Source organism: Triticum aestivum, chromosome 4D (assembly GCF_018294505.1).
Source record: "Triticum aestivum cultivar Chinese Spring chromosome 4D, IWGSC CS RefSeq v2.1, whole genome shotgun sequence".
NCBI lineage: Eukaryota > Viridiplantae > Streptophyta > Magnoliopsida > Poales > Poaceae > Triticum > Triticum aestivum.
The window spans coordinates 212,001,334-212,017,844 of record NC_057805.1 but is presented as its reverse complement, the minus strand read 5'-3'; the positions used below and the strand labels follow the sequence as shown (position 1 = coordinate 212,017,844).

The window sequence follows — 16,511 nt, the reverse complement described above, 5'->3', positions numbered from 1 at the left end:
CTCCTTTACGGAGTCAGCAAGCTGGGCTCGAACATCTTTCAGTTCAACGCCCAGCCGGATATTGGCATCTTGGAGATCATTCTTCTCCCTCCTAACCTGCTTAAGCACACGCTCGCCAGCCTTTAACTGTCGTTGAGCATGTTGCTCATCCCCTCGCACGACCCCCGGATTCATTCCGGGATCATCTGCAGAATCTATTGTTAGATTTGCATGCATGCCGCATACTAACCGGTACATGTCATTCTTTTTTATAGAGACAAGTGTTACCAGAGGGGGCCTTCTCGGACTCCTTCATTGCGGCAACTACGGCCCGTAGCTGGGCTTTGCACTCTTCCAGCTCTTGAGACAACTGGGTATTCCTCTCCGTAGGAACCTACACAAATAATGATCCTTAAATCAGTTGTGTCAACTGTTTCAAGTCTCAGGGCTACTGATATACATAATTATCAGAATTTCTTACCCGTATATCCTTTACATACTAGTCCGTGGCTCTGGCAAGACCATTTTGAGCAGCTCGGATGTATGCGTCTCCTAAGTTGAAGGCATCGAACGCCTCTTGAGAGAAACAAGCGTCACGGAGTATGGCCCGACGACGCCTGTGATTCATGGCACTCTCCACTTCGCAATTCGTAGCAGACAGCCTGTCCGCATCCTCTGTAGGAGGAACATCCGGTGTTGGCCCCACGTTAGCGTCCGCCTCTAAGTCCGGCGCTGGAGCCCGACTGGTGGAGGCGTGGCCGGCCGGCTCTCCGGATATAGTCCGGCGAGCATTTTTCCTGCCAGGAACCATGGACGTTATTATATTTTAAAAGACGACAACCACGGAGCGGGGTTCTTTTTCACACCTCTGCGACGGTGTCTCAGTCCTGACCGCCTTCCTTTTAAGCCTACCCGGTTCCGGTGCCCCTTGTTGGTGAGTCACTGCGGGTTCGGCATGGCGTCCCAAGGACCTTCCCTGTAAGATACCATATGTGTGCGGTAGGTGAAGTGCGAAAAAGGGATCCTTCTCGGAAGTTGGGACTCCGGTTTTACTTACATGCGACGCAGGGAGCAGTCCAGGATAATCGGCTATGATGGCCACCAAGGCACCGTCGTGGCTTAATTGATAGAATGTCCTGTCGATGAGCTCCACAAATGTGTCCGGATCTTCTTCGAGTCCGGGGTCGAGGGCCCGGTCAGGGTCCTCTAGTTGTGGAGACGGGCTCTGGACCTCCCTCACAGCTTTTCGCAGTTCCTGCTATGAAATAGCAAGGTAAATACTTATGACGAAGAATGCGGGAAGGATCGAAGTAAAAAGTAGAAGTTCACCCAGTTTGGGGGGTTGTACATGGAGAATCCGTCCCGTGGCTTAATGCGGATGAACTCCTCTTCCTCTCCTTTATATAAGCCGGACAGTATTTTCGCTAGAGCAGCGACGGAGTCCGGTCCCTTACGACCGCAGCGGGGGGCATCGTCTTCTTCATTGAAGTTCCACATGGGTTGTCCCCGATATTGAAGTGGCTGCACCCCCCGCATATACATATTGACATAACCTCGATTATTGTCAATCCTGATTTGGCCAGCGTTTTTATCCGGCCCATCAGGTAAAGGACTTCTCCGTTATCTTCCTCCTGGGGGCTCCGAGGGCGCCAGCTGCGGCGTTTCTTCAAAGGGGCGTTGTCAAACTCAGGAAGGCCCACCCGGATAGGGTCCGGAAGGGGGACGTCCTCCATATAAAACCACTCCGAAGGCCAGTCTTCGGATGTCTTCTTCGGAGTACCGGACAGGTATCCGGTCCCGGCGATGCGCCATATCTCGGCTCCGCCTACTTGATATATTGACCCCTCCTGTGTGCGGGGTACGAGGCAGAATAGCCTCTTCCATAGCTCGAAATGAGCTTCGCAGCCCAAAAACAGCTCGCAAAGGGCGACATAGCCAGCGATGTGTAATATGGAGGCGGGAGTAAAGTTATGCAGCTGGAGGCCGTAGAACTCCAGGAGCCCGCGGAGGAACAAATGGATTGGAAATCCAAGCCCCCTTAATAAGTAAGGGACAAGGCATACCCGCTCCCCCATGGATGGGTTGGGAAAGCTCTCCGCTTGCTCCCCGCCGTTGTAGGTGGCAAGTCCGGCTCGAACGGGAACCATATACGCTGGAGGGAGAAAACCTTGGGTCTGCAACTCTACTAATTGGCTGTGGGGCACGGAACACTTCTTCCAATTGCTTGGCTTAGGGCTACGGGAGCGAGAGGAGGAGCTGCGATGGCCGGCCATGATGGGATGGACTTTTCCGGGCGCGCTCCGATGGATACTCGCTGGGGGAGGATGGTGTGATCTGGATATGAGGATCCTCGTCTCTTTAAATAGACGATTTACTTACATGGTTAGGGTGGCAAGTGTAAAAATGCCCCGACTTCTCGCATTCGCTTGACACGTGGAGGATAGCCATTATTAGGCGTAGAAGCCGAGGAGTGCAACGTTCATAGGAAGCCGGACACTACTCGACAGGTATTCAGAATTTGGAGAAGAACCCGCCTTGCAATGCCGAAGACAATCTGCGCGCCGGACTCATCGTCATTGAAGCCTGGTTCAGGGGCTACTGAGGGAGTCCTGGATTAGGGGGTCCTCGGACTGCCGGACTATATACTTTGGCCGGACTGTTGGACTATGAAGATACAAGATTGAAGACTTCGTCTCGTGTCCGGATGGGACTCTCCTTTGCGTGGAAGGCAAGCTTGGCAATTCGGATATGTAGATCTCCTCCTTTGTAACCAACTCTGTGTAACCCTAGCCCCCTCCGGTGTCTATATAAACCGGAGGGTTTAGTCCGTAGGACAAGAACAATCATAATCATAGGCTAGCTTTTAGGGTTTAGCCTCTACGATCTCATGGTAGATCAACTCTTATAATACTCATATCATCAAGATCAATCAAGCAGGAAGTAGGGTATTACCTCCATCGAGAGGGCCCGAACCTGGGTAAACATTGTGTCCCCCGCCTCCTGTTACCATCCGCCTTATACGCACAGTTCGGGACCCCCTACCCGAGATCCGCCGGTTTTGACACCGACAGGGACCTCGACGGCGCCTGCAAGGAGGAGAACGGCGACCCTGGTCGTCGCCACCGTCGGGATGAACAAGTCACCCAGAGTTTCCTCCGGTCTGATGTCACCTCAACCAGCCCCCGCGAACGTACCGAGGCCGACGACCGCGATCGTAAGCCGTCAAGTGCAGCGAGAGAGAGCCTTCAACGCGAAGGAGACCCACCGGCAACTCACCGCCCACGCGGTCAAGACGCCATCCATCCACCCCCCGTCCGCACCGCCCGAGGCCGCCGCCGCGGCATCCACCCACCGCACACATCCCGTCAAGACATGGAGGAATACCCTCACCGCCGCCACCAGGATTCACCACACCGCGAAAAACACCAAGCCGGGCAAGACGAGGCTTGGCCACGCCGGCCAGATCCGTGCGGATCCGGCGAACCCCGGCCCACCAGCCGCCAGATCAGAGGATCTGGCTCCGATCCTAGGGCCGAGGCGGCTGGATCTGACAGGCGGCGCCGTCCCAGGCGAAGGCGCAGGGCGACACACACCGAAGGCAACGTCCGCCGCAGAGGGCTGGCCTCAGCGACCACCAGGGGAGATGCGGGCGGCGCCCGATGCAGGGTGGGGGACTCTCCAGAGGCCTAGGCGGGTGCGCGGGGAAGCCCCCGTCGCCGCCTACCGCCGAGCGGGCAAGCCCGACGACGGCTGCCGGCGGCGGCGGGGAAGGAGAAGGGGAGGTGGGGACCCGGCGGCGGCGTAGGGTTTCGCCCGAGTCGCCCGAGAGTGGATGAAAGCGAATTGTTTTCATCGGTATGTAAATTAGCAGATCCGAAATTCAAACCCGTAGCTGAGAGGCGCCGCGCATATTTAGGCCGCGCTTGGAATCGGTGTAAACATATACAAGTGTATTTTTCTTACGGGTGTATCTTACCGGCCAGGAGCGATTTGCAGGGGGAAATGAAAACGACGGATGGTGGCCTGTAACTTTTACAAGCGTATTCAAAGTAGAAACGACATTCCAAACAGGGCCTTATGCTGCTCCTTTCCGTAAAACAAAAAGCAAATCGAAAAAGAAGCTGCTCCTCATCCACCTCCGTTCCCCCCTTCCGCGGCTCGTTTTCTCTTCCCTCCTCCGCCGAAGCCGAACCACCCCACCGGCGAGAGAGAGCGCCGAACGACAGGGTGGGTTCTGCAAGGTACGCCCGCAGGACCACTGGTAGGTGCTTCGCTCCATCCTCCCCACCTTCCCCTCCCCCCCCCCTCCCCAGCCTCCTGATCCGAATGCTTGTGCTCTCGTACTTTCGGGGATTTTATTTGGCGGAAATACTTTCTGGTACTTGTTTAAGGGGTTCTCGTTTTGAGTGCGTATCCAGTTGCTTATGAATTCAATCTCCATTTTCGCTTGGACTTGGAATTTATTGACTTCTGCAGTCGTACTGGTGTTTTTAGGGGGGCTCGTGCGGTTCTGTTGGGCGTTTTCGATGGTTTGAATTTCCGGTATCCCCTCTATGGTTCTGCCAAATCGAACTAGGTTACGAAAAATCTTCAGCCATTTTCGGCTGGGCCACGCGATCCGATACAAATCACGATCTCTGCACTGTTTCGCGTGTATATTATCGACACTTAGTACCGCGTTTCTGCAATTTTGCTGCAGCACTAATCCGCTTCCTCCGCTGCAGCGATGGACCCCCGCCACCTCAGCGTCGGCGTAACCCCCGGCAGCGGCGGGAGTGGCGGCCAGTCAGTGGACGCGTCAGCGAGGCGCCGCCGCCGCATGTCGGCCCCGTTGACAGGCACCCGCCTCATGCTGGCCTTCAACGCTGCTGCTGGTGACGGTTATGGCGGGAGGTCGTCCTCCTCGTCGTCGTCGTCTTCCGGAGGGTTGGACCTCTCGTTAGATGAACCGCACCCCCGCTACAGCCAACACCGTGTCTACCCCGAGTTCTCTCCGATGTCGAATATGGGGCGCCTCCTCTTTCATGGCTCTCCACTAGGGTCGCCTACGACCGACGACGATGTCCTCGTCATGGATGGTTACCTCGTCGCCGACGGCTTCAGCCCTGGCCCCAAGCGCTACGCCTCCTTCACCGACCTACGCTTGGTCCACACCAACTCCCCTGGCTCGGGCGGCAGCGGTCGCCACGGCTCCAGTCTCCAGGTAATCGATTCACACTTGTTATCGGCTTGTGTTTGGAAGAGCTCGTCATGTTGTTTCCGTGATATTGTCGGATGCGTTTGGTTGAGCTATGGTTTCATGGTCGCATTTGGTTTATGGTCTGGAAGATTGCGTGGTGTTAACAGAAATAAACAAACATCATTGATGAATTCTGAAAACGAAGTTAAGTCGTGACTTAAATAGTTAATGAAGATTTTTAAAATTAAGTTCTTAAAAAGGGGTTGTGACTTATGACAATGATGTATGGTAGATCACTTTGCATGCTGTGCTTTAATCCTATCTACAAATAGGGAAAAAGGAATGTTGAGATTTGGTGCTTTATAGTTGGACAAGTAGCGAGAAAAGAGCCAATGCAAACTGAGAAGTTACGTGAAATGAAAAGAAAATTTGGGAGCGATTGTTTCTGTAGATTAAAGCCTTTTACGAGTTCATCAAGGCAGACCAAGAGTACGGCGAATAAGCTTGCACGCTTTGCTTACTGGAAACCATGTTCTGTAGTTGCTCACAATGTTTCTTAGGACTTGGGAGTACAACAAGTCTGGTACTGACTAGCCGAATGTAGTTGACACATAGTCCTATGTCCTATCCTACCAATGGTGCACGGAAAACTCCTGTATTTATCCATCTGGAAGCTAAAATAAGGGGAGAGTTTTTCTGTTTTAGAAAAAAAGGAGGAGGAAGCATGTGGACAATAAAAGGGTGGGCAAGTTTTCCCCACCCTTGCCAAGTTCGTAGTCTGGAATTAGTAATACCAAATCATGCTTGTAAAGGAACTGACTGTTGAAAGTAGATTTCTTGAGGGGGCTAGAGTGAGGCTGCCCACGGATATGCATAATCTGATGAGTTGTTTCTCTTTTGTCGTTGATTCTGCAGTTTTCATATGGGAAGGAGTCTTGTGTGGCGCGAGTGATGAATCCAAGACATTCTGAGGTAAATATTGCTCATACCGCGGGATTCAGATAAGATTTAAATGTGTTTGATTTTATATGGTGCTTTTGCAATTCTGAACCTCAGTTTCTCTTTTGCTTCCTGTTAAAAGATTTCTTTGTTGTTCAAGGAATGGCAAGAAAATACTATGTTGTTTTTCAGACTCGTCTTTCTTTTCTTTGTTTGGGTGCTACCCAATTTCTGACGAAACAATTTTACAGATTCCTCATGAATATTTTCAGAAGTGAACCATTTGCGAATTGTTGCTAGCCACTATTTCTGAAAATGATAACAACTGTCAACTTCAGTCTTACAATAAAATAACAGAGTATATTAAGGACATGTTATTTTAAACCATTCAGGGATAGATGCTTTGTTCCTGTTTATAATCTAACAATTTCTTGGTATCTAAAAGTCGGTTATCTTGGCTGATGAACATTCTGAAACTCTGAAATTGTTGTCACAATACAACAGTGTTAGTTATCTTGGTATCTAAAAGTTGGCTATGTGGTGACCTGGGATCAATGGTTCATTCCGTGCCAGTAATATAGTTCCTTGATTCCGAGGCGGCTCTTGACGCCGTCGATATCCTCAACGACAGTCGTCGTCGATCTACAGCCGCAAGTCACTGATGTCCTTGCTGTTCACCTTCACATTGGTCGTCATTGCATCAAACTTCTGCAAAATCCCCTCCAACGATTTCTGGAGCTCCTCTGCGATCCAGAACCAAACTGGTTTGAGCAGATGGCTTTTCCGGCCTAGAAGGGTGGTAATAGCTTGCTCTGAATCGGTCTCAACACTGCGTAGGATTCCGAGCAGATTCACCAAAGGGATTCAGCACCTTTTGCGACGGAATTTTATGAGTCCGATATTGAGGTTGTGAGTGCCCTCCAACGCGGTCCATCAGACGTCCGTGGACCGGTCCGCACGTCCGAATTTCCATAAACCGGAAGCAAACCTGGAGAAGGTTTGCGGGACAGCCGCCAAGTGGGACTCTGATAGACCCATCCCACCCAGTCCGAATTTTGTAGGAATTAAGAATTTCATAGGAAAATTTTCTTTGAAGCCCTTTGTTTTGTAGGAATATAATCATATTCCTTTATAGGAAAGGAGTTAATCCTTTGTATTTCATAGGAAAAAATTAGCCTTGACTCAGTAGAAAAATTCCTATCCTATAAATCACATGACATCTCTTTTCTATTGATATTACTATCCTATATGCATCAGCGGAGGCCTTAACATTTTTAGATGTAATTGTAGACTTTAGAGTTCATAACTGTTAATTATCACTTGCCTCTTTTTGGTTGGCAAGACATATCAGTGTAGCTCTGGTGATGCGTTTATATTATGTATGTCTGCTCTTGTGATTGAGTTTATATATTGCGATTATATACTCCCTCCGTTCCGAATTACTTGTCGCAGGTATGGATGTATCTGGATGTATTTTAGTTCTAAATACATCCATTTCTGCGACGAGTAATTTGGAACGGAGGGAGTACCACTTAAGACATATCTGTTCTGCTTCCTGTCGTACAATGCAGGTGGAACTTCAGCGCGGGCGACCAGTGCAGAGTGCCGGTCCCAACATGCAGGCGAGCCCCAGAACCTATCACCCATCGTTGCAGGCAGCCGGCGTTGCGACCATACCCATGAGGCCACCAGCCGCTCCGTACTTGACGCCTACGAGAGCCGCCACCACCACCTCCGCCACCGCCACTCCTGCGAGAGCGCAGGCCGGCTTCTCGTGGACACCAAAGCGGCCCGAATTGAAGCCGCCGTCGGTGCAACGGGCGACGTTTGCGTGGCCGCCGACCGAGGAGGAGAACGCGTCCATCAGCCAATGCCTGTACGGCCCCCGTGGCGCCCCTCAGCGAAGGCTGCCTGTGTTTGTGAGCATCTGCCCAGCGTGAAAACGCGCCCTCTCTCCGGTGTCCAGTGCATCCATAGGCTCGGTAACGGTAGAATCGCGCAAGACGGCCATGGATGAGGCTCGTTCTTCCAAAGGTGAGGATGCTGCCGCTGGTCGAGTTAGCGAACTGGCTCACGAATCACGACCTCTCATTTACTCCCCCCACGAGTTGTGAATGTGTTTATTGGAAAACCCTGATGACAATTCGCGTCGGTCGGGTCGGATTCCTCTGCAAATGTGCTAGTTTGCCGAGTTGGTTGGGACCAGGGGGTAGAAGCGGCTGCTGTATATGTGAGTAGAAGTAGAAGTACTGGTAAATATCGCTCGTGACACCGTTTAGTACACACACATCGCTCGTGACACGGCTTGTCTGCCGCTGTATATTCAGGATCTTGATGTCTTCGGCTGCAGTTTGTTTTCCTCAGATTGAAGAGCTTCAGCACCTTTGTGATCGGTCGTATTGAACGTTTTGTCCTTGTGTTTTTAAGATACACTTGGAATTTCCGTGTATTTCATGACTTGAATCTATAATGTTCGACAAACGCGCCAACCCGGTCATCCCTCGGGAAAAAAAAATTACAGCCCTCCCCCCCCCCCCCCCCCCCCACACCACACACACACGCACATACCCAATCCAAATGCCCAAGCTGTTCGACACCCCTCAAACCCAGCCCATATGTGGGGGCAGATACGTGGTGGAGTGGACATAGTCGGACGCGCCGCCACATTAGATTGGCCTATGTTGGCCCACCTCGTGCCCACGCCCACCATGACCAAAACCCTAGCTCACTCGTTCGCTTCGCGCCCTTTCTCACTCCACTCCCATCCACTACCCTCTCCGTCCGTTCCCCTCCCTGCGGCACCATGGCTGGCTCTGACAGCAAGGTGGACCCCATCGACTGGGACGCGTTGTTGGTAGAGGAATTGAGCGACGCCAGGACAACCAGAAATGCCCTCCATTGGTCTGCGCCCGTCCCCTCCCCTGTCACCCCTTCTCCTGGTCGGCTCTCGGTGCTCATTCTCGCATCGCCAAACCCGCGGAGACAGACACCCTAATCAGAGGCGCAGGCGCACACCACGCGAGTTAGTGGGCCGCACACAGGGCGACAGAGGTAGGTTCTACCGCTTCGTTATCGGGTCCTGTAGGTCCATGCCCACCTAGTCTGAGGACGGCCTCCTCCAGGACTTCATTCGCCGGTTATTAACCTTAGCGGAGATGGACACCCATTGCCGCCGTCGCAAAAATACTAAGACGCTTCGGCTCCGCGTCAAGGAGTCCGAGCGGCTCAAGGAGAAGGCGCCCACCACAGTGAAAGTCACCTGCCTCCCCACCGAGCAGGCTCGCGCATCCTGGCATTTGGCCAAGATCTACTCCTCCTCGTCCGAAGTGGCACCAACACCGACGATGATGACTCCCTTTTTAACCGCTGACATCACCATCGAAGACTACTAACGCTACTCAGGAGACCCCAAGGGGAAGGGCCTGACAAGGAAATGGTGAACTTTGGCGCCCTGCATCCGCATATATCTAACGTTTAGGTGTTTTGTATGCTATGTTGACATTTTATCAACGTAGTGTTGATCACGTTGCATGGGTTGTATGGATGTGGATGGCTGCGGACACAGAGAAATCATGGGTGGCCGGGCGGTGTCTGTGGACATGTCAGTTGACATTTAGGGGTCAAATTTGCCACTTACGGTTGTGGATGCTCGAAGAAGCTCAAATTTGGGATTATGGGGAATTTGCAAACCAAAAATCTGGCCCCCTTACTCGGGGAAACATGAGGGTGACGCGCTGAACACTAACACCGCACTCTCCCGTCCCCTTTCTTAGCCGCACCATTGTCGGAGACAGCATTGGCCGAAGCTCGTGCAACTGACGGCGGCGGCGGGGCACTCCCTCGTGCCATAATTGATCTATGAGTGGTGGATCGTGATGTCACGACGACGTGCTTGGGGGTGGCGGCGACCTCAAGACCTAGTATGGCACGACCACTACCACTCGGGTCCTCTTATGGCGCTGACAACGATGCTCGTCACCGCAGAGGCCTGCTGCCCTGGTTGATGTGACGGTGGCCGGTCTCCTTCGGTTGTTCTGGTGGCGATTGGCCATGGTTGTGTGCACAACGACTCGACAGTGTTGGTGAGATGACATGAGGAGCTTCAGGGACTGAAGACAATAGCAGTGGTGGGACTCAGGGCAGGTGGTGGTGGACTATGGGGTCTCCACCTCAGCCGGATCTGGAGGGGCAAGATTTGTCCCTACAGTGGCTTGTTGCCCTGATAGCATGGCATGAGGCCATTATTCCATCTGCGGATGATGCGGGCACGTGCCCCACAACCGCCTTGATGTCTGTCGATAGTTGAGCCCTGATCTCGACTGCGTCGTCAGTTGGGGATAGATCCAGGTGGGATTTGGGCCTTGGGCTAGAGGTATCCTCTGTGCTTGTCTCGGTAGCTGATGGTGTCCTGGACTAGGGGGGCCAACCTAGTCGGCCCATAGTCACCAGGTTGGGTCTGTAGGCCCTCATTCTCATTCGGTGTAATCCGGAAGCTACACGCCTGGACATGATCAATACCGCAGCTACCGAAGACTTGGCGTATACTCCAAGACATCTCCTGCTGCCTCCATGCGCACTCCTGGATACCGACCATGTAACCCTAGATGCCCTACTTGGTGTGTATATAAGCCAGAGGATTTAGCCTGTAGAGGGGATTCAATCACAATTACATTCACCTAGCCCTAGGGTTAGATCTCTCCTTATGATCTCGAGGTAGATCAAGCTTGTACTCGATACATCATCATCAATACAATCAAAGCAAGACGTAGGGTATTACCTCTTCGAGAGGACCCGAACTTGGGTAAATATTGTCTCCTTCATCCCTGTTACCACCGATCCGAGATCCACAGCTCGGGACCCCCTACCCCGAGGTCTGCCAGTTTTACCACCGACATTGGTGCTTTCATTGAGAGTTCCGCTGTGAGATCAACGAAAGGATCGATGGCGCATCTGCAGATTAACCGCGGCACCGACCGCGGACATCTTCGTCCCCGACCAACTTTTCGTATTCGACAGCATGACCCTTTGCGCCGACTCTGCGGGCCATCTGGCTCCCATCGAGAATTATGCCCCAGATCAGGTCGTGACTTTTGGAGGCTTGGAATACACTGCAGATTCGCGCGGTGAGCTCGTCCTTTCAGGCTGGACGCCAGGCCGGATCAAAGGCTTATCGGACATCAGGGGCTCGACCCCGGAACCTCCCTTAAGGACGTCAGGCCAGGCCCCCTGGCACCACAAGACCGCGAAGGAATCAATCACCCCCGCCTAGGGTGACATCGTCTCGGCGTCAAGGCCTGACGTTGGTTCGGACCCGGCTTCGGATACTATATCGGGTTCAGAACCGACTTTAGTACCAGATCCGGAATCAACTCTGGCCCCTCACAAGGCTGAGAACGCATCAAGCAACTCGCCAATCGTACTTCAAGTTAACCCGGCTTATAGCCAGGTCATGAACCCTGATGAATTATCTCACCTAAACGAGATGCTTGATCGCATCTAGAGCTTATCAATCTCACACGGTCAGACCTCAGTTTATGACAAGATCAGACTTAAAGCCGACGATCGAGAAATTTATGTCCCACCACCACCCACCTAGTCACCATGGTCAACAATTTAACCGGCGTGTTATACTATGATGAGGCTACCGACATGGATGAAGATGTCGACGGTCCTCCAAAAACCACTACGTCGCTAGCCAACACTGGCAAGTGGACTGCAGCATCCACTTACGATGTATATATTGTAGATACTCCCAAGAACCCGTCAAGACATCGAAAAGGCGCGGGAGAGGTACCAAGGGGGACCCCAGCGGGCACGACGCCAACAGCACCAATAACGACGCGACAACAGACGAGGCCGACAATCTGGGCGAGGATTTTCAAGCCTCCCCAGGGCGGTAATACAGTCCCGCAGGAATCCCCGAGGTTGAGGACCCCGATGACCTCTTTGAAGGGGCTGACGACAATTACTTACCTCAATCTGAGGATGATGGGAGCCTTGGTATCGAGGACTTTATAGTCCCCGTGGACCCCTTTGAGCAAGAACGGTTCCGACGATGCCTTGAGGCCACTGCCAGAAGCATGAAGCGTAAGTAGCAGCTGCTGCAAGCCAATCAGGTCGCACTGAATGACTGATGGGTCGAAATACTCTCGGCCGAGTAAGACCTCGAAGAACGGCGCCACAACGCGCCTGAATCTTACCCATGCAGGTGTTTGCTGCCCAAGTTCGACGAAGAAGTAACTGATGATGTGCCTTTAACACGTAGACGGGCTGATCAACCTGATCGACCCCCTAGAGGGCGCGACAGGCCAGCGAGGGAAATACACACCCAAACAACGACACGCCATCACGGCAAGGATCCTGTTGATTACTTTGAGCCTTACGACACACGACGCCAGATAGAGGTGAACCAGGCGCCCCCTCGATCCATCTACGGGTCAAGAGGGCGTGCGCTAGCCTGGCTCAACGACTATGATGCTTGGATGGACAGGAACGACTGAGCTTGGGACCAAGCTTATACACGGATACCTCCCGATGTTCAACACGACACTACTTGGTTCCGAGGCCCCGCTCAACCGATCTGTTGTATAGACAGGGTGATGGAATATCAGTTCCCAAACGGGTTTAAACCCATCAACATGGAGTCATACAATGGCACGACTGATCCAGATGTGTGGATTGAAGATTTCCTTCTCCATATCCATATGGCCAATGGAGTCGATCTCCACGCTATCAAATATTTTCCGCTCAAACTAAAGGGGCAGGCGAGGCATTGGCCGGAGGCCCGCCTCCTTATTCCATCGGGAGCTGGGAAGCACTCGTGGATGCCTTTAGGGCAAATTTCCAGGGCACTTATGTCCAACCTCCAGACGCCGACGACCTTAGCCATATCATTCAGCAACCCGGTGAGTCGACAAGGAAATTTCGGAACAAGTTCTTAACTAAAAATAACCAAATCATAGACTGCCCCGACGCAGAGGAGATCGCCGCCTTCCGACACAACATCCGTGATGAGTGGCTTGCGCGCCAGCTTGGGCAAGATAAGCCGAAGACGATGGCCGCCCTCACCTCACTTATGACCCACTTTTGCGTGGGAGAGGATAGTTGGATGGCCCGCAGTACTCACAATGGCGAGGCAGGTACCTCGGAAGCTCGCGACGCCAATGGTAAGCCAAGGCGCAACAAGAATAAGCGCAGGCATAAAAACGACGGGAGCGACACCGAGGATGCCGCAGTAAACGCAGGGTTCAACGGACTTAGATCCGGGCAGAAAAAAGCCCTTTAAAGGAAACAAAGACGGACCTAGCTAGCGAGACAACATCCTCGACAGACCCTGCCAGATCCATGGAACCTCGGACAAACCAGCAAATCACACCAACGGGAACTGTGGGTCTTCAAGCAGGCGGAAAGGTGGCCACGGAGGGCCAAAATAAAGCCCAACCTCACAGTGAAGACGAGGACGAACCTCGGCGACCCAATAAAGAGGCCAGAAACATTTTCCTCATGAGGTGAAGAACATGAACATGATTTATGCTACCCACATCCCTAAAAGAGATAGGAAACAAGCACTTCGGGACATTTATGCTCTAGAGCTCATTGCCCCGAATTTCAATCCATGGTTGGCTTACCCGATTACATTTGACGAGCATGTTCATCCGACTAGCATAAGACATGGCGGATCGGCTGCTTTGGTCCTGTATCAGATCGTTGACGGATTCCATCTGACGCGCGTCCTCATGGACGGAGGCAGAAGCCTCAATTTAATCTATGCGGGTACGATGAGAAAGATGGGCATACACTCATCTCAGATCAAGCCCAGCACCACCACCTTTAAAGGTGTCATACCTGGTGACGAAGCTCGCTGCACGGGAACAGTAACACTAGAGGTAGTCTTCGGGTCACCTGAGAACTTCCGGAGCGAAGATTTAATCTTCGATATCGTCCCCTTTCAGAGCGGATACCACACGCTGCTAGGGTGCACTGCATTTGCTCGCTTTAACACAGTCCCGCATTACACATACTTAAAGCTAAAAATGCCGGGACCAAATGATGTTATTACAGTCAATGGTAACACCGAACGCTCCCTTCAAACGGGGGAGCAGACCGCATCTTTCGCAGCCGAGGTACAGGCAACCGAGGAGGCAATTCGTGCAACTAAACATATGCCTAGCTCATCAAAGTGCACACGGGCTGCACAGACTGACCTCGGTCAGGCATCCGCTCAGCCCAAATAGGGGCACGAGATCCTTGTTCGCCTCTCCTGGGAAGGGCATTACGTCCCTAGGGTGCATAACTTTGCACTAAAAAATACATGGGCCTCCGAGGATCCAAAGCAAATGATACATCATTGTTAGCTCGACCGAATAGCGACGCACTTTGGACTTGCGTACCAGCAGGGCACTGTAAAAGGCCCAAACGGGAGTGGCATGTCCACATGGTTTAAACCATCCAAGCAGCAGCTGCATACCTTTTTAAAGGTCTGGACCAACGAAATCAAGCAAACGAACGGCTAAGGTTGCAGACAGCCCATACCAACTTTCCTGTCAACAAAGACGAGCTGGTCAACAGCACGGAGATGCAAACGTGCGACAGGGAGTGACTTGGGCTAATCAATCCGGCAACATGTCCGCCTTGTTTTTACTCCTTTCCTTTTCTTTTTTCCCACTTTATCTTTTACAAGTCTCTTTTGTCAAAGCTCGGCATGTACGGCTTATCCACATGAAATGAAGAAAGTGCACCCCTTGAGGTCATTAAGCATTTCCTTACATCTACTGCTTTTGAGCCAAAAGTATACTTTCATGATTAAACTGTCATTTGCATCACCAAGGGCTTAGCTTTTAATCTCATGCCTCAACTAAAACACTACTGCAGGATACTGCTAGCACGACACTATGATCAGAGACCCTTTGCCGAAACTGTGTGCGATGCAATAATCACAAACGGTGGTGTAAAAAAACCGTCAAAAAAGGTGCAAAACGTTTGCAATGGCGGAGCCATCAAACACGGTTCAGATTTTAGTTGCGTGTGTGATGCAGGACACACGGTTAATCCATTCAAACTGTCTGCGACGAGGCAGAACAACAGAAACGGGCAGCCATAACAATGTGTGTGCGATGCAGGACACACGGTTAATCCATTCGAACTATTTGCGATGAGGTAGAACAACAGAAATGGGCAGCCATATCAATGTGTGTGCGATATGCGACATACGGTTAACTCGGACGAACTGTTTTCGATTAGGGAACACAACAGAAACGGTTCAACTTAACAAGATGTGTGTGATATGCGGCATACAATTCACATGGATGAACTATTTGCGATGAGCCAAAAGAACACAAACGAGTCGTGTAAACAAGATGTGTGTGATACGTGACAAACAGCCGACTCGGATGAACTGTTTGCGATGAGAAATTACAACACAGACGGTCAATGCAGTTACTTCGTGTGCGGTTCTGTGTGTACAAAAAACTTTGAAAAATGCAAACTAGTTGCTTGCGGTGGCGGAGTATCGCACACGATGCGTCTGCGAGTACTCGTGTGCGATGATTAGTATGTTACACATATGTTTCCTTATGTTAACATGTGTGTGAATTTGTAATATGGACAGTTAATATGCAAATGCCTTCTAGTCATCGGCACATGTTTAAACTCAATGAACTGTGTACGATACTAATACTTTCCATGAAAATTTATGAACTTGGGTAACAACATTTGAGTAACATATAGTGGTTACACTATTCGACAAAAGGAGGATCTTCGTAACACAGTTTTGACAACCATATGGTCCATATCTACATACTTAACATAGTAACAACTATCACATTTTAAGAGGCTAAGGGCCAACAACCATAAGGTCCATATCCACATACTTAACATATATAGTAACAGCTAGCACATTTTAAGAGGCTGAGGGCCAACAACCACAACTATCCACTGGAAGCAGCTTTATCACGGCGACTCAGCATCTCGTCAATGAAAAGGAAGGCCCCTCCTGTGCCTTGGTAGATCATGAGTAGAACAGTGTCTCTAGTTTTCCAATATGGATGCATTGCCACGAAAAGCGAGAACTTGTTAATCTGAATGGTCCATTTCTGCGGGAAATGCAGTACCTTGCAATCACTTTGGCGTTATTAGCAGGCACAAGTGTAATTCGACCACGCCAGGAAATCGATCCAGGAACTGCTACATGGGGCAATTTCTGTTGATATGTAGAATAAAAGCAATTATAACATATCGTTGAAGATATATATAGTTTATGAGCATCAACACTAAAATAAGACTTTTACCAGCGTTTTGTGCACACAATTGGTCTTGCTCAGTGTGTGCACCATAGGTCTAATTAATCCCATCCAAAATCCAGCGTGCATACGCTGTGCTATCTCTCTCAGATTATCAACAAAGTTTATGACATGCT

The 16,511-nt window shown here is 51.2% G+C and overlaps 1 protein-coding gene across 1 annotated transcript; it reads left to right on the top strand.

Annotated features, from left to right (window-relative positions):
• Window positions 1-4,091: 4,091 nt before the first annotated feature.
• Window positions 4,092-8,478, top strand: LOC123097301 (uncharacterized). The gene is made up of 4 exons (XM_044519003.1): window positions 4,092-4,220; window positions 4,704-5,182; window positions 6,074-6,130; window positions 7,669-8,478. Exons 2-4 carry the CDS (start codon window positions 4,706-4,708, stop codon window positions 8,035-8,037), a joined length of 903 nt encoding a protein of 300 aa, XP_044374938.1. The 5' UTR covers window positions 4,092-4,220; window positions 4,704-4,705; the 3' UTR covers window positions 8,038-8,478.
• Window positions 8,479-16,511: the final 8,033 nt, after the last annotated feature.

Coding starts and splice junctions, on each gene's coding strand:
- LOC123097301 (XM_044519003.1), top strand. CDS start 4,706: ATGGACCCCCGCCACCTCAGCGTCGGCGTAACCCCCGGCAGCGGCGGG. Junction 5,183..6,073: donor GCCACGGCTCCAGTCTCCAG/GTAATCGATTCA, acceptor TTGATTCTGCAG/TTTTCATATGGGAAGGAGTC. Junction 6,131..7,668: donor TGAATCCAAGACATTCTGAG/GTAAATATTGCT, acceptor CGTACAATGCAG/GTGGAACTTCAGCGCGGGCG.